Source organism: Giraffa tippelskirchi, chromosome 4 (genome assembly GCF_054371585.1).
Source record: "Giraffa tippelskirchi isolate mGirTip1 chromosome 4, T2T-mGirTip1v1.2.pri, whole genome shotgun sequence".
Lineage (NCBI taxonomy): Eukaryota > Metazoa > Chordata > Mammalia > Artiodactyla > Giraffidae > Giraffa > Giraffa tippelskirchi.
Genome location: NC_137278.1, coordinates 203832847 through 203851342, shown reverse-complemented (window position 1 = coordinate 203851342; position 18496 = coordinate 203832847). Strand labels below are relative to the sequence as shown.

The 18496-nt window shown below is 53.4% G+C and overlaps 1 protein-coding gene across 1 annotated transcript in view; it reads right to left on the bottom strand.

Annotated features, from left to right (window-relative positions):
* CACNA1I (calcium voltage-gated channel subunit alpha1 I) overlaps positions 1 to 18496 on the bottom strand; it is a 111728-nt gene that overhangs the window by 38079 nt on the left and 55153 nt on the right. The window contains exons 6-9 of the mRNA XM_081590202.1: positions 12581 to 12896; positions 11132 to 11224; positions 7635 to 7941; positions 4403 to 4827 (exon numbers count right to left, since the gene is read on the bottom strand). Coding sequence (XP_081446328.1) covers positions 4403 to 4827; positions 7635 to 7941; positions 11132 to 11224; positions 12581 to 12896 — 1141 coding nt within the window. The remainder of the gene's footprint in view (positions 1 to 4402; positions 4828 to 7634; positions 7942 to 11131; positions 11225 to 12580; positions 12897 to 18496) is intronic.

Here is an 18496-nt window from a genome sequence, read left to right as displayed (position 1 = left end):
GGATCCATCTCCAGTGCCACCACCTCCAGGAAGCCTTCCCTGACTGCAGCCCATGCTGCTGTGTCTCTCCGCTAAGCCCCCATAGAGCTGGAATGTCAGGCATTAAGCTACCCCATTTTCCTCTTCCCAGAGTCACCCCAGATCTAGGTTGGCAGTGACTTGACGAAACTGCTGAAAAGAGAATAAAACCTTTTCTGACCCATCCACTGATTTGGAGGCCTTGAATGCTGTCCTCTGGGACCTAGAGCCAGTGGACATGCCCCAGCTGGTGTCAGCCCTTCCCCAGGTAGGCTTTCTGCACCCCTACCTTGCATTCCATTCAGCCTGGCCCTCGTTTTCTTTTTTTTGGCCACACTGCACCACGTGAGATCTTAATTCCCCAAGCAGGAATCGAACCTGCGCCCCCTGCATTGGAAAGCAGAGTCTTAACCACTGGACCACGAGGGAAGTCTCTGATCTTCTTTGTGTTGTCCGACATAGTAACCATCCTCTAGTCCCAGGAAGGCCTTGCCTAGCCCGGGAGGAGTCATGGGCATGGTCAAGAGAGTGCCAGAGAGGGCGGGGCTAAGACAGCCCCCTCCCAGGAGCAATGCCTCCCCTTCACCTCCTATCAGCTTTCTGGAACCTTCAGTTCAACCTCAGCATCTCAGAGCCCAGTGCTGACACGCCACGCTGGGCAAGCCAGTTCACCTCTCTAGCTTCAGTTTCCCGACCTGCCCAGTGGGGACAAGACACTTGCCCCGCCTGCCCCGGGAGCTGCCGAGAGGTCATACCAGGAAGAGATATGACAACACAGGAGAGCAGATGAAGATGGAGGAATCTGGCTGCCAAAGCCATCCCCACCCACCTGCCTGTCACGCAGACTCTGTCCCAGACGGTTCTGGGCTCCTTCCCCTCCAGGGCTGTGTCGGGTCAGGAACAGACTTCAGCACCTTCTGACTGCCTCGTGGGTCACACATAGGCCCCTGCCTGGCTGACTCCCGCTTTTCCCGGTCACCTCCTCCCAGGCCAGTCCCTGCACGGAGTATCCGTGACCACGAGAAATCTGGTGACACTCCTTCGTGATCTTGGCAGCAGTGACCACCTAAAGGCCGTGGGCACCCTCAGTCTCACCTCTCATCTGAGCCCCTGTGACCACACAGGGGTGGCCCCTTCACAGGCGGAAAAGGAAAGTGACACCTGACCTATGTCATTCCCTCATCACCTGCCACCCCTCCACCTGGTGACCACACCAAGCTCCCCGCCTGCTGGGTGTGCAGCTGGGGCCATATGAGGAACCCCCCAGGATGCCTCCCCTCTGGGTCCCCTCCCCTGCAGGAGACCGGCTGCATGTGTTCCCTGGCCTCCCCTTCCCGCTCCCCGCTTCTCTCCCTGCCCTTTGGCAGCCCTGGGCCACCTCTCTCTCTACAGGCGCCACCTCAGACGGGGCTGCTCAAAATAGACTCGGGGGCGGATCGCTTCCTGCCAGCACCGTCTGGGATGGGAGAGAGGGGCGTGGAGCAGAGCTTCCCGCGCCCCACGAGCGGGCCCTGCACAGAGCTCCGCCAAACAATGGCTGCCGCTCGGAGCTGCTTTAAAGAGAATATTTTTAAAAATCTTCCCTCCCCCTCACTTTTTCCTTAATAATTTTTTTAAGCTCCAGACAGTAGCTGGGTAAACTCACCCCAAGGGTAGTGTAGTGAAGAGTCGTGTCCGACTCTTTGCGACCCCATGGACTGTCCACGGAATTTTCCAAGCCAGAATACTGGAGTATACTTTCCCTTCTCCAGGGGATCTTCCCAACGATCGAACCCAGGTCTCCTGCATTGCAGGTGGACTCTAAACCAGCTGAGCCACAAAGGAAGCCCAAGAATACTGGAGTGGGTAGCCTATCCCTTCTCCAGGGGATCTTCCCGACCCAGGAATCGAACCGGGGTCTCCTGCATTGCTGGCGGATTCTTTACCAACTGAGCTATGAGGGAAGCCCCAAGGGTGGTGTAAGGTTCCAACAAAAGTTCACAAACCATTCCTAACTAGTGGGCGCGGACTATGCGCCAGGCTTCTTAACGCATTTGACCCTCCCAGCTGCTCTGGGAGGAGAGGTTCGTGTGCCCACTTCCAGATGGGGCTACTGGCTGAAGGAGGCCAAGTGACTTGTCCAAGGTCACCCTGCTGGGCGACAGCAGAACTAAGGGATGAAGCAGCGGGTTTCAGCATTCCGGCAGTAGACTTCAGGTTGGGGGGTGGGGCAGGTGGTGTTAATACCTGCTTTGAGGATGGTGCTGAAGACTCAGTACACCAGGCTGGCTCAGGGCCTGGAGCTTAGTAGGAGCCAGGGAGCCAATCCCTATGAGGGAAAGGGCACGAAGTCAGGGCATCTGCTCGTGGATGAGGAGGCCAGGGAGGATCCTGTGAAGGGGCAGAGGGTGCCAATGAGGGCACCACAGCACGGAGACCAAGTGGGGCCTGCAGTACCAAAGAGAAGAGCCCCGTCTCCCCATCATCTGAAGGCTGGAGTGTTTGCCCAAAAGGATGTGGCAGAAGGAGAAGGCGGGACAGGCCAGGCAGGGAGACCCTGAGAGAACTCGAGCAGGGACCATGGCCTGGCCTGAGTCTGGGGCTGCAGGGAGAGGGAGAAGCTGGACCCAGAGGTCACAGCTGCGGCCACCGTGTTGCCTTGGAGGGATGGCTGAGAAGGTGGGAACCAGTGGTACAGTAGCAAACCGGCCTCTGAAAAATAGCTCCGATTTGCAGCATAAGGCAGTTTCCACGGGGTGAATACCCCCACCATGGCCAAATTGTTCGAAAGGGTGGGCTTGCAAAATTCTGGAATCTGAGAAAACGGGCTCCTGCGAGCTGGCTCCACAAGCCACCAGCAGGGACCGTGAGCAGGCCCTGGTGGGGCGGAACTGTGACAGGCACCCTGGGTGCTGCTCCATCCAGAAGCTAGAGCCAGCACCCCTGCAGCACCAGTTCACGGAGGGGCCTTCCCCAGGGACGCTGGGTCAGGCAAAGGCCAGGAGACTAGACCCGAGGCGAGGGGGTCCAGTCTGCCAGTCTCACCAGCTTTACCCTTGCAGAAAGCCTCCCCACCGGCCCTCCCCAGAGACCCTTGTAATTAAGCCGGAATGGCTGGCAAACGGGCAGCTCAGAGCAGAGTGTGGCGGCAGCCCCAGGGGCCGCATTTAAGTAAATTGAATGGAGCCTGTGCCTGGTGAGCTAATGAAGAGGGAAATGAGAGCAGGGCCCGCCCACAGTGGGCAGGTGGGGGGCCCAGCAGAAAGAGGACCACTGGGAAGCTAAGGGGGTGTTGAAACCCTATATCCTGGGGGGAGGGATGAAATCTGACCCCAACTGGCTGTGGGATCTTGGGTCAGTAACATCCCCTCCCTGGGCCTCAAGGTTCCCCCGCTCGCTCCTAGACAGAGTGCCTCACACAGCTGGGGTGCAGGTTAAGGGAGGGACCCCACCTAGCGGCTGGGGAACAATGGGAGCCAGAAAATGATGTTTTTCCAAAAGGAGCCAGGGCTGGACTGACTTGTCCAGGCTGTGAGCCAGGTGTGAGCTATGGAGACATCTGTGCTAACCCCCTAGCCCTCCATCCTGTGCCCCCATAAATACCCTCTGGTACCACACATCCTCCCTGTGCTCCTGCCACCTTCCAGTAGCTGTCCCCACCCCCATAGGCAGCGATCCCCCCTTGGGGCACCCTTTCTCTGAACTCGCCTCACCTCTAAACCCTGGGCAGTACCCCTGATGGCCCAGGGGACCTGGGACCCACCATTTAACCCCATCAACACAATCTCTGCACCCCATGCCTCCAGAGCTGAAGACAGAAGAAGCCACGGGTTGGGCCAAGAAGGGAGACGGGGACAGCAGGGCAACCCAGAGGGGCCCTCAGTGCTGTGGGGCTGCGGTGCGGGGAGGAGGAACTTGGGGTGGGGGTCAGGGATAGGAGGACGCCCCACCTGCTGAAGGTGTGTCATGGGTAGAGCACAAGGGGCTTTGAACGTCAGTGAAAAGGTCTGCATTTCGTGCTGAGGGCGATGGAGGCCGTGGAAGTTTGGAGCCAGGGCACTCCCAGCCTCTGGAAAGACCACTCCAGGTGTTTTGGAGAAAAGAGACAGGAAGGCTCAGGTGGAGAGGTGAGGAACGGAAGTCAGGATTCAGCGGGGACTGGCGGGGGAAGGGCTGTGGGTGACCTGGTGTCCACGCTAAGAGGGGCAGGAACTGTCTCCCCCTGGTTCTCACCCCAGGGGACTCATTCACCCTGACCTCTACCTCCTCGGTGCCTTGCCCTGGGCTGGGCATTGAGGTCACGTGGCTGAACAGGACCCAGGACAGGGCGGACAGACACACAGCGGGTGTGAGCCAGGCCCTGGGCACACACATGCCAGCCCACCTCATGCCCCCCCCCACTGGCCTGCTGATGGTGCTCGATGCCCATGCTGACGGTGTTGACCAGAATAGCCATCATGATGCCCCGGTTGAAGTACTTGCTGTCCACGATGCCCCGCAACTTGGCTCGCGTCTCCCGCCAAACGTCTTCGCACAGCCGGGCCGCCCCATCCGCCGGCCCCTCCTCATCCTCCTTCCCCAGCTCCAAGGAAGCCCCGTCCTCGCTGGTCCGGGCCACATCCGCGGCGGCTTCATCCTCGCCGCCCCCCGAGTCCCCGGAGCCCGAGCCCTCCCGGCCCGAGTCGCTGCTGCTGCCCGGGCCCGAGGGCCGCCGGTCGGTCTCGTGCTGGCAGCGGGGGCAGCTGGCAGGGTCGGAGGCCAGCATGGCGGAGATGGGCTGCACCAGTGTGTGGGGCGTTGGATCCAGGGGGCTGTGTCGGGGGCATAACTCTGGAAAGGAAGCAGAGGTCAGGGTCGGGGCCTTGGGTCACACAGGAGGCAGTCCCCACCTGCATTCGGTCTGGCATAACCTGGGCCACCACCCGCCTGAGCCCGCAGGTTCTGCCTGGAACCCACCAGCGCTGCTTGGAGGCCGACAGCTCGTGGTTCCTGGGGAAACGTGCTTCCCCTTCTGAGCTTTCCTGGCCCCTGAAGAAAAGCAGGGACCAGAAGCCCCCACCCCACAGAGCCGTGGGGTGGGTTCTATTGGTTAAGATGCAGATGAGCCCTGAGGAGTGTCCTTGCTCCATCACTTACTGGCCTGTGGCCCCGAGATTAGTCACCAAAAGACCCTTCAGGTACCCCAGCCCATCCCCACTGTTTTGCTTCATGGCTTTATGGAGCTTGGAAAACGGCTAAAAAGGCTGGCGTGGAGGGCAGACACCCCTCAGAGGAAGCCAAGGTGGCCTCAACGTTCCTCAGTTCTCCTGGGGTCTATCGCATCCAGAGAAGAAGGAGGCAGGAGCCCTGGGCAAAGGGAAGTCCTCACTCTAGAAGCACCTCTCCCCGCCCCCATGCTCCCCTCCACACAGCTGAGTCGAGGTGGGCCCTGGGGAGCGGGCAGGAGGTCCCCACACATGGCAGGGGCAGGAGGTGTCATCCCCAGGGCTGTCCCCAGAGAGATGAGGAGCTCGGCCAGTATCGGATCCAAGTTCTATGATCCGTGAAACATTTCAAAGAGGTGTCAGAGAGGCTCCGTCTGGGTGGTTTGGTTCCTTCTTTATATTTGTCTATATTTTCCTAGAATAAATGGGGTTTGCTTGTGTAGCAAAAAATATATAACGTTAAAGGGAAAGAAAAACCTGCAATGTCTACCCGTCATTTCCACACTTGCTACCAAATACCTCTGGACAAGGCTCTCTGATTCATTCACCCTCTAGATTGGTTGGGCTGCCACGGGTGAGCCCACCTCAGCACTGGAGGTCAGAGCAAAGCACTTCCCAGCCCAGCTGAGCATGGGGTCGCCCCCCTAAGGCTTGTTTCCCAAGGAAGGGAGTTGGGGGAAGCACGGAGGTCCAGGGCAGAGGACAACCTCCCTCCAGAAGCCTCCTAGGGCTTCTCTCCACGCAGTTTCTCTGAAGAGAGTGGTGGGCGACAGTAGGAAGTCCCCAAGCAGTAAACACCCTCCCCGCGTCATCCAGGAACACGGGGTGCCAGCCTTGCCCAGACCCCCGCTCCCCCGGCCACGTGCTGGGCCAGCCCACGGGCCACCTGGTGCCTCCTCCAAGACCATGCCTGGACGGCTGGAGCCCAGGGACGGGTGGGCGGCCGCCCTGAGGATGAATTCTCCAGCTTGTCTCCGAGCATCTCAGATTCCCAGAACATGAGAGCTGCAGGAGCCGGGCTTGGGGGTGGCTGACTCCGCAGCGCCTGGCCTCATCCTCACTCCATGGAAGGAGACCGAAGGGCTGCAGAGGAGCCGGGCCGTCCAGGGTCACAGCTGCTGCTGCTCTGGGGTGCGGTCCTGAGGCTGGCTGACTTCCTCATTGGCACCAACTGGGGAGCAGGGCTGGGCCTGGGGTGAGGCTCACCTCCTGTGGCACCTTCGCCTCCTCTAACCGGAGAGGTTCATGATCCCCTGGGTGGTCGGGGGCGGGGGGCGGCAGAGCCTGTAACTCTGATGTCCCTGACATACTGTGTGACCTTAGGTGACTCCCTTCATCCCTCTGGACCTTAGTATTCCCATCTGAACACGGGAGCAGATATTATTATTCTGTTCCCTTCTTAAGACTGTTTTCTAGAACAGATGAGAAAATGAATGGAAAACCCTTTGAAGCCTAAGGGGCTAACTCTCTGAAACTGTCTACAGCTGAGCAAGAGAAATGGCCCCAAGGCAGGAGCAGATCACAGTGTGTGAGGTGCCCAACATGCCTGTTCAGGTGTGCTAGCAGGCAGGCAGGCAGGTAGCAGCAAGTAGCCATGGGCAGGGGCAGGGAGAGGGGGATGGCCTGCAGTGTAGAGGGATTTTATAGTTTCATAAAACTAAGGAAAACTATAAAGGAAACTAAGGAAAACTATAAAACTATAAAGAAAGCTGAGAGCCTAAGAATTGATGCTTTTGAAATGTGGTTCTGGAGAAGACCCTTGAGAGTCCTTGGACTGCAAGGAGATCCAACCAGTCCATCCTAAAGGAAATCAGTCCTGAATATTCACTGGAAGCACTGATGCTGAAGCTGAAACTCCAATACTTTGGCCACCTGATACGAAGAATTGACTCATTTGAAAAGACTCTGATGCTGGGAAAGATTGAAGGCAGGAGGAGAAGGGGACGACAGAAGATGAGATGGTTGGATGGCATCACTGACTCAATGGACATGAGTTTGAGCAAACTCCGGGAGATGGTGAAGGACAGGCAAGCCTGGTATGCTGCAGTCCACGGGGTTGCAAAGAGTCAGACATGACTGAGCCACTGAACAACAACAAAGGACAGATATCTGTTCATTCTTTAGAGCATGGAGCCCAGGGTGGAGCCTGAGTCCTGTGCACACATGGGATCGGAAGGGAATTCCTCCAGGGTGGGGCTAGGCACCCCCAGGTCCAGGGCCAGGCCAGGCCAGGCACCAGCAGGTGGCTGGGAAAGGAGACAGGGAACTAAGAATGTGGACTGAAGCTCCCAGGGGAAGGCCCAGGTTCTGAACTAGATGGACACCTCTGCTTGTGCTGGAGAGACAGGCCACGTTTGCAAACTGCCACTTCTGAGTCCCCAGCTGGAGACACATCAGGCCTGGGTGGAGCACTCTGGGTGCCCCGCTACTTACGGTAGTGCCTGGGGTCCTTGGCGCAGGGCCCGGGTGTGGCAGAGCCGGGTGTGCCTGGGGCCTGGCGCCGGCTCCTCAGGGCCTGGTAGAGGCCCAGGGCCCGGCGCTTGGCCTTGCGTAGGATGTGGCAGACGTACTGGAAGATCTCCTCATAGCAGTCGCCGGGCTCAGCGTAGCTGGCCACCGTGCTGGAGGACAGGTAGCGTTGCCGCTGCTCCAGCATCAGCCGGTGCTCCCGCTGCTTGGTCTCTGAGAACTGGGTCGCTATGACAACGAGGCACAGGTTGATCATGAAGAAGGAGCCCACCTGTGACCAACGGGAGGAGAGGACAGGGACAGAGGGGACAGTGGGGTGAGAAGGGGTGGGGGCGGGAGGGGCCGTAGGAGGGTGGGAGAGGGAGAAAGAGAGATGGCGATGGAGACAGAGGGATGGAGGCAGGGCGAGGAGCAGAGGGGATGCAGAGGCAGGAAGAGGACCAGGGGAAGGGGCGGGGCAGACCCCAGGCATGAAACAGGCAGAGAGACGGCCAGAGAAAGCGGGATGCAGACAGAAACGCAAGGAGAGACACCGAGGGAGGGTGAGACAGGCTCAGAGAGGACAGAGATGGGGGGTGTGGGAAGCACAGTGACGGGGGCGGGTGGGGACAGGGGGAGAGAGGAGGGGGCGAGGTGTGGAGGGCCCAGAGAGACGGAGAGGCACGGGCACAGATAGGAACAAGAAAAGATCTCTGAGGCCCGGCTCCCAGAGGAGGCTGGGGCCCAGGACAGGGGTGGCCCGGGCAGCCTCCCTGAAGCCTGCTTCCAAGCCCACCCACTTCGGACCCCTAGATCCTTACCACAATTGCCCTCCCGCCTGGGACATCGACGCTGAGGCAGGGGAAGGAGACAGAGACCCCGCAGGCTCTGCTAGCCTTAATACCCACCCCAGCCCTGCCCTCCCTATGGCGTTGACTTGGGCCCTAGTTGGGCCTGCAGACCCCACCAGAGAGGTTTTCTTTAGAAACGGTTTCCTTGTGTGCTTGGATAGGGTGGTAGGGAACGGTTAGGGATTCTGCTACCTCAAGTCCCCAGGCCCCGCTTCAGGGGCCACCAGAGGCAGAAGGGCCCTTCCCGCCCCAGTTTCCAGAGGCAGGCTCCTCCCAGACACGTGCTGAGCCTTGGACCAGACTCAGCTGCAGTGAGAGAGGCGGTGGTGTTGCACCCTCCTCCAGGTTGCCCACCAGAAGGTTCCTGCAGGCAACAGTCGGTCGCTCATCCCCACTTCCTCCCTCTCCCTGACAGCATGGCTGGGAGCTGGGGTTTGGGAGATGAGGTATGAGGGTTGTAGGGGGCTTCCTGGCCCAGAGGACTCTGGGAAAATCCCCTGCTTCTAAAGTAAGAAGATGCCTCACTCATTCATTCTCTGTATTTCCAGGAGACGGGCTCTGCAGGACCGTGTGAGGGACACGGACCCCACCTGCTGGGAGCTCACACTTGGCGGCCTCTGCCCAGCCTGCCTCTGCAGCTGCTGTCCCTGGGTGACCAGACAGCGCCCCATTTCCCTCTGGACTTCCATTTTCCCCATCTGTCAAACAGAAGGCTCAGACGAGCTTAGGACTTATCCAGACAGAAGGAGCGCGGGGGACCTGGGTCTTAGGGCTGAGAACCCTCACTGGCTGTGTGGTCCAAGCCAAGCGCCTCACCTCCCTGAGGCTCAGGGTTCACACCTGAGAAATGGGCAGGTAACCTGGCCTGGCCAGGGCTGTGAGGGTGAAAGGACAGCATGGTCTCTCAGGCGCTGCTCGCTGCCCCCTTCCCAGCACCTGGCCAACCCAGCACCCCAGCCTCCCGCCAGCCACCCTTTCCCCTGAGATGGGGCCACCACCTGGGGCCCAATAATTGCAGCAACAATAGCAGCAGGACACATTTACTGAGCAAGTACTGTGTGCCAGGGGCTGTGCAGGCGGCAGGCCCTGTCTCCTCTAACCCTCCCCGAGGCCCGTGAACCAGGAGCCATCACTGTTCCCCACTTCACTGTGAGCTTGGAAGCCAAGGGGCCTGCCCAGGATCATGTTGGGAGTTGCCACCCCGACCCACTCCTAACTCCATCAGAAGCAGATGAAGCGTCTGGCAGCTTCTCACTGGATCTCAAGGCTCCTCTGGCCATCCCAGTGCTTCACAGTCCGCCCCACTGCAGGATTCTGTCTGGGTTCAGGGTCTCTACAAGGCGCCCCCTGCCCAGAAAGGCACTTCCTCTGGCTCTTCCTCCTCCAGCCTTTAAGGCTCGATTCGGGCATCACCTCCTCCAGGAAGCTTCTCACTTCCCCATCCCTTCTCCAGGCTGGGCGAGAAGCCTCCTTTGGACTCCCTTAGCCTCTTGGGCTTCCTTTTGCGGCAGCTCCTAAGATGCAGCTGGTCCCTGCCTGCTGCAGCCCCTTTTCCTCAATGAGACTGTGAGCTCCCAGAGGGCAGGGCAGGCCAGATCCACTGCTCGGTACCCAGCACTCAGGGCCTGGCACAGTGCAGGCTTCCCTGAAAGTGCTGGGGAACGAACGAACCAGTGGATGGGTAGGGATGCTGAACAAAGCCTGGGACCTTCTCCCTCTATCTGCAGTGTTTCCTTATGGAAGGCATTCCAGCACCCCCAGGAAAGCACTGAAGCTAAGCCAGCAGTGGATGTGTCTCAGCTCAACTTGTCCTGAACCCCCAGGTCAAAGTCACAGCAGCCCAGGAGGGGGTGCTACCCCAGAGCGCCAAGAGCACCCCCTCCTAGCACCAGGAAGCCAGACAATCCAGCCCTACAGCAGGGAGCCAGCAGTGACTCTCCTGGGAGTGAATCACCTTGACATTTGGGGATTGTGCTGTGGCTGAGGCTGTCAGGCATGACAGAGTGGATGAACTCTAAGCTTAGGGGAGACTGTGGTAGGGGTGGAGGGGCTGGCCAGCAGAGGGGCCCTCTCTGGAGGTAGAGAGAGCCCCCCTTCACCTCCAAGTCTTCCCCACAAGGCAGAGATGCCCGAGAGGTGTGGGTCCCTCCAAGAATTCCAAGGAGCTCCAGAAGCCCACACCCAGGCTCAGTCTCCCCTCCAGACTTTGCCCAGGAAGCCGCCCCAGGCTTCAGTTTCACAGCATCTCGTCTTCCTGCCCCAGGAAGCAAGGGGGAAGCTGGAGCTCTTGAGAAGCTTCATCTGGGGGCTGCATCCCTGCTATGGTCATAAAAGAACGTATTCCCAGAGACTGCAAGGCAGAGAAACTCGAACAGAAGCACCGGGTGGACATCAATGCCCAGAAATGAGATATTAAGGCAATCAGAGCGATGGATGCCTCCAGAAGCCACCCCCAACAAGCTCCTTCAATCACCGGCAGCTTGGGTGCAATTAAAAACTGCCCCTCCTGCTCTCTCCCACTCAGCTCTGTGGGTTTTGAGGGGTACCCTGGGGACTCCCAAAGACTCTCTGGTCCCCTGGCCCATTGGTCCTGGAGCTTGCCCAGAGAGCACCAGCTCCCTTGACACTTACTATGATGAGCAGGATAAAATAGATGAAGTTGTAGAAGGAGTGAGCATCCATCACGTAGTACATGATCTCCACCCAGCCTTCCAGAGTAATCACCTGCAGCCAGAACAGAGTAGGAGAGAGAGCCTGAGATGGCCGAGCCTCTGGAAAGGCAGGCAGCAAAGTGAGTGCCCCAGACAGAGGTCCCCCAGTGCATTGGGACACTACACGTGTTCTCTCTCGTACTTCTCCCAAGGGCTCCACCAGACAGGCATCCTCATCCCCAATAGGCAGGTGAGCAACTGAGGTTCAGAGAGGTTAGGACACTTGTCCAATGTCACACAGCCAGCAAGGAGTGGATCGGGGACTTTTAACCTGGTCCCTCTTGCTCCAGAGCTCCCCACCTTTCAGTCTTCCACAGCACAGCAGAAGGACTGGAGGAAGCAGGTTGCGGGGGGGTAGGGTCTGGGTTGCAACTCCAGCTCTCCCCCTGGGCCACTCTCTGAGCCTCAGCTGCTTCTTCAGTGTGTGGGATTAACAGAGCCCACCCGGCAGGGCTGGGGCTGCAGCTCGGCTGAGCCAGGGACAGTGGCTGTGCTGAGCTTGGTGTGACTCTGTCCCCCATGCACTTTCCCAGAGAGGAAAAGCAGAGCAGCCTTGTGCAAGATGAATGCTGGGTACTCCCCAGCACCTGTCTTGTTGGCTTCTGGGCAATTGCATGGAGCAATTCTCCCTCTTGAGGCCGGAAGGTCGCCAAACACAGATGCTGGGCTATGATCACATCACACCTTTGGCTCTGAATTCTATGACGTTATGGCTCCCCAGAGCAAAGCTCGCAGAGCAGCCCTCTCAGCAGCTTCTCAGCCACCACCCTCTGCACCCTCCCCATCCTTCCTTCCAACCACAGCAGGAAGGTAACCCTGACTGAGCACTCACTGCACACTGGGCTCTGCTCACATCATCTGGTTTATTCTTCTCAGTCACTCAAGGTTGGGGGGCGGGGGGAGGGAGCTGTTATAACCCCCATTTTTTAAAATTTTTAAAAAATGTTTTGATGTGGGCTGTTTTTTAAAGTCTTTATTGAACCTGTTGCAATATTACTTCCATTTTATGTTTTAGTTTTTTGGCTGCAAGGTATGTGGAATCTTAGCTCCCCAACCAGGGATTGAACCTGCATCCCCTGCATGGGAAGGTGAAAATCTTAACCACTGGACCGCCAGGGAAGTCCCACCCCCATTTTAGAGATAAGAAAATGGAGGCACAGAGACTTCAGGCAATATACCCGAGGGCCTACAGTCCTTTCTCCAAACCTCAGTTGCTCTGTCTGGAACATGGGCATGAAAATGCCTGTCGTGCCGGCAGGTCAGGCAGACTTCAGTGACGCAGATGGCAAATGCCTAGCACAGACTGCCATCACCCTTGCCCACCCCCAGCCCCCAGCGCAGGGGCCTGCGCCAGGCCCAAGGGCCTCACCTGAAAAATGACGATCCAGGCATAGCCGATGTTGTCAAAGTTGATGGCGCCCTTGTGGGGGTTGGCGCTGCCCGTGCGGCACACGTTGTAATAGCGGTTCCAGTTGACACAGAGCCCACTGGCATTGAGGTCCTGGCGGCCCGCCCCGAAGTCATAGACGTCATCCTTGGACAGGCAGCACTCGCGTCCCTGCTCCTTGAGCGGAGGGATCTCGTGGCAGCCCATGATGCCGTTGTCTCCCGACAGGGAGCAGATGAAGGGCATCTCGTCGTCCTCCTCCGGCTGGTAGTAGGGGGGCAGAGCCACGTCCCCTTGTCTGTCCACAGGTGATGGTGCAGAGAAGAGGAGAAGGGGAGGGGTCACTGCCACGCAGCACGGCCGGACTGGAACGACCAACCAACATCGCTTCAAGGCCTTTGTACATGCTGTTCCCACTGCCTGGGACACATTTCTCCACCTCTGGCATTGTCACAAAGACTCCCACCTACTCACTGAGGGACGTTTCAGGGTCTCCCCTCCTCAGGGAGCCTGAAGCCCTGCACAAGCTCCAATTATGCTCTTGGGGGAAATGCACCCAACTTCCCTGGGAGCCTGGAGCTCTTTTAGGGTGAGGACTGAGTCTTAGCACCCCTAGTGCCTGCACACTGTTTGGTCAGCACAGAGCAGGTGCTCAACATACAAATGCTGAATTTTACTGGTTCAACAAATCAAGGTAAGATACCTTCCTGTCCCACCCTGTCCCATCTATGTGACCTTGGGCTGGTCATTTCCCCTCTCTGGATCTCAATTTCTTCATCTGTAAAACAGAGATGGTGATCCCTGCCCTGCCCATCCTGTGGAGCTAATCTGTGACTCACAGCAATCCCAATCAAAATTCCAACATGCTTTTGTCCATGAAACCTGGTCAGATGGTTCTAGGGTTTATATAAATGGGAGAATAGTATAGACATTTTTAAAAGAATAAAGATGAATGGAGAACAGCCCTACAAGAGGTCAAAATATACAGTGTGGTATTGCACAGGAACAGAAAGATTTGTGGGACACCATGGAGCAAAGGGACAAACCCAGGTATATGGAATTTGAAAGATGGTAACGATAACCCTATATGCGAGACAGAATAAGAGACACAGATGCATGGAACAATTTTATGGACTCTGAGGGAGAAGGTGAGGGTGGGACGTTCTGGGAGAATAGCATTGAAACATGTATATTATCATATGTGAAACAGAACACCATTCCATGTTCGATGCATGTGACAAGGGCTCAGGGCCGGGGCAATGGGATGATCCAGAAGGATGGGATGGGGAGGGAGGTGGGTGGGGGGTCCAGGAAGGGGAACACATGTAAACGCATGGCTGATTCATGTCAATGTATGGCAAAAACTATTACAATATTGTAAAGTAATTAGCCCCCAACTAAAATAAATAAATTTATAAAAAAATAAAAAATAAAAATAAAAAACAAAGAAGCAAAAAAAATAAATAAATAAATAAATAAATTTCAGATACATGAAAAAAAAAAAAAGAGAACTTGGTATATTATAGAGAAGCCTTTTCACATCCATGGAGAACAGAAGGACTAAGCAATAAATGGTGTTAAGACATCTGCTATCCATTTGGAAAACAATAAAATTAGATCCCTACCTCACACCATATACAAAAATAAACTTCTGGAAGACATGGTATCGAAAGGAAAAAAGAACGTTTTTTTCTCCTCAATTGTTTATATTGATTGCACACTGAAAATAATATTTTGGACATATTAGGTTAAGCAAAATATATCATAAAATTTTAAATAATAAAATCCTGGTGAATTAAAAAGCATAAATGCAATAAAAATAACCACAAAAACTTTACAAGAAAATATGAGGTATTTTTGTTAACTCAGGATAGGTAAGGCCTTCTTATATAAGGCCTTCTTACATAAAATCCAAAATCTATAAAGAAAAAGGTTGGCAAGATTGAGTGTATACAAACTTTCTATGAGATGAACAATAGTATACAAACAGCAAATTGCAATAAAGCAGAAGTAGGCAAACTTTTTCCATAAAGAGACAAATAGTAAGTTTTTTTTTTCTTTTTGCAAACCACATGGTCTCTGTCCCAACCATGCAACTCTGCCACTGTAACATGAAAACTGTCATAGAAAACGGATAAACAAGTGGGCATGGCTGTGTTCCAATGAAACTTTATTCACAAAAACAGGCCAGAGTTTGCCATCTCCTGTGATAAAGTATTTGAAACACATAAAACAGATACAACATAACCATCTAAAACATACTAAAATCTCTTATAACTCATTAAGAAAAAGAACCCACTAGGGGAATAAAGGATGAAAGAATGGAAAATTCACAGAGGAAATCAAAATGTCCAACATACAGGAAGAGATGTTCACCTCACTAATTACAGGAATAGGAGAACAAAAATTACAGTGAGATCATTTTACATCCATCCAAACAGCAAACATTTCAGGGTTGATAATATTAAGTGTGGGGAAGGGTGAGTGTAAACAGACACGCTCATACACTAGTGGTGGGAGTATGAATTGACGCAACCTTTCTAGAGGGATCTTGGCAACATTCATCAACAATTAACATGTAGACATATAACCCAAATACATACGGTCCCCTGATGGTAATAAAAGCACTCTGACAATTCAATAGAGAAAGGATGGACTTCTCCAGCAGCAGTGCTGGGACAACTGGTCATCCACATGAAAAATGAATCTTGACCTCAACCACATGCCATACTAAAAATTATTTGAAATGGAATACAGACCTAAATGTGAGCAATACAAACAAGAAAGGTTCTAAAAGAAAACACTGGAGGATAGTTCATAACCTTGGGTTAGAAAAAGATTTCTTAAACTGAATACAAAAAATAATACTGGAAAAATAATTGATAATCTGGTCCTCATTACAACTGGGGAGCTTCTGTTTATCAATCAAACGATACCATTAAGAGAGTGAAAACTGCAAAAAGACAAAAAGAAAATTAGAAAAGAAACAATACAGAAGTACAAAAAACCTTTAAAAAAAATAAAAATGGAAAAAGAAAAAACAAAATAAAAAAGATTTTTAAAGGGGGAGAAAAGAGTGAAAACATAAAATTCAAACTGGAATCAAATATATGATATATGTCATAAATATATAATAGCCACTGAAGGACTCAAATCCAGAATATAAAGAACTGCTACAAATTTATAAGAAAAATAAAAGCAATTCAATTTTAAATGGCAAAAACCATGCAGGCACTTCACATGAGGATATACCAATGGCTGATAAACACACAGAAAAGTGCCTATCACCACTAGCCACCAGGAAAACTCAAATTAAGTTGCAAATTAAAACCACAATAAGGTGCCACTGTGCTCTCACTAGAATAGTAACAATTAGACTGACAATTCCAAACGTTTCTATAGAATGTGGGGCAACTGGAACTCCTCAGACTTTGCTAGCGAACATTCAGTGCAACCATCCTGGAAAACGGTTTGACAAAATTTACAAGCCAGTAAACACAGGCACTCCCTTCACCTGGCAATTCTACTCTTGGGAATTTACCCAAAAGAAGGAACGGCCATATCCACTCAAAGACATGGGCAAGAATATTCATGAGTCATTGAACCAAAGAACCAGAAACCACCCGCATCAACAGGGGAATGGGAAAACACAACACGCTGTGGTGTATTCTGTCCATAGGAGCCTCGCAGCAATAAAAAAGGAGCTACTGACACTCGCAGCGACTTGGATGAACCTCAGACACAGGACCACGAGCCAAAGACGCAGGCACAGAAGGTAACTGCCTGTATGATGTCATCTAAAGAAACCTCAGAAACAGTCAAAAGGAGTCCATGGTGACAAGAGATCAGAATAGCGGCTACTTTGGGGCGAGAGGGAGGGTGACGAGGAAGGGGCAGGATAGAGCCCTGTTGGGCACTGTGAATTTCTCAGGGTGGATTTACACGCGGTGCTTAATCCAGCGAAAACCTCACTGAGCACCCCACCCCCACAGCACTTAATAGCTGTGCCTGGCACTGAGTATAATTTATACCTTAACCAAAAAAGGCAAATAAAAAAATGGACACAGAGGTTCAAGAGGGAGGGGGACATATGTATATCTATGGCTGACTTATACTGATATTTGGCAGAAACCAACACAATTCTGTAAAGTAATTATCTTTCAATTTAAAAATAAATAAAATTTTTAAAAAAATGGACACAGGGCATACCTCATTTCATTTTTTAAAATATTTATTTGGCTGCACTGGGTCTTAGGTGTAGCACGTGAGATCTTGGATCTTAGTTGTGGCATGTGGATCTTTTTAGTTGTGGCACGTGCAAAGTTACTTGCAGCATGCAGAATCTAGTTCCCTGACAGGGATCGAACCCCGGGCCCCTTGCATTGGGCATGTGGAGTCTTAGCCACTGGACCACCAGAGAAGTCCCCATACTTCATTTTATTAAGCTTTGCTTTATTACGCTTCTTACAAAGTGAAAGTTTGTGGCAACCCTGCCTCAAACAAGCCTATCAACACCATTGTTCCCACAGCATCTGCTCATTTTGTGTCTCTGTGTCGTATTTTGATAATTCTTGTACTATTTCAAGCTTTCATTATTATTATGTCTGTTATGGTGATCTGCGATCAATGATCTTTGTTGTTACTACTATGACTCACTGAAGGCTCAGCAGAGACGGCTAGCATTTTTTGGCAATAAAATATTTTCAGTTGGGGCATGTTCTGTTTTATATACTATTGCACAATTAACAGACTCCAGAGGACTTGCCTGGTGGTTCACACTCCCAATGCAAGGGCCCTGGGTTCAATCTCTGGTTAGGGAAGTAGGTCCCTCTTGCTGCAACTAAGAATTTGCGTGCCAAAACTAAAGATTCCACATGCCGCAACAAAGATTGGAGATTCCAAGTACAGCAACTAAAACCTGGGGCAGCCACACAAATAAAAAGAAATTAAAAAAAAAAAAACAGACCACAGGATGGTGTAAACATAACATGCACTGGGAAACCAAAAAAATCGTATGACTCACTTTATTTCCGTGGTCTGGAACCGAACCCACAGTATCTCAGAGGTGTGCCTTACACTTCAGCAATTATGAGTCTAGCCATTGATCACACAAGGGCACACAGAGATGGCAAGCATACACAATGCTCCCGCAGGCTCCTACGTAAAAGCAAATATCTGGAAACCACACAAAGTCCATCGACAGAAGCTGGCTCACTGAACTGTGGTTCATTTGTGGAATAAGAAACACTGATGTAAGACATACTTAAGACACATTGCCAAAGCAATCCTCATGTTTAAAACCTGTCTGGGGTGTAAATAGTCGTGCGTGTGCATTAATGCCTAGACAGAATCTGCCAGAAGGGAGCAGATGCTTTGCAGAGGACACAAGACGGAGCCCTGCCTCTTCCTAGCTGGGTGACATCATCTTTGCTCATCAAGAACCCTCCATCTGACCATCTGGGGACTCCCCGGGAGCCTATGTGCCTGGGGCACGCTTTGTGTGCACTCACTGGGGGGTGGTCACGGTAGGCTTTGGAGGTCCTGGAGCAAGGTTCTCCTCTCTCAGCCTCAGTTTCCGGGTCTCCGCATGGGGTCAAAAGTCAAGCACCACCACCACCACCCATGTCACACAGAAGCATGTCATCCTTGCTAACCAAGTCAATAAACCGGACTAGAGACACCCAACAACCCAGAAGATAAACTCACAAGTAAGACAGGTTCAGACAGAGACAGTGCCAAGAAAATCAAGCAGGACAATGTCTGGGGGAAGGGGGTGGTGAAGGAAGGCCTCCAGGAGGAGGTGACACTGGGGTTGAGCTGGGCGAATGAGAGGGGGCCACCTCGGGATGAACTAGGAAAAGATCCATGGGGGACAGAGGGGCCTGGATGTGACCTGAA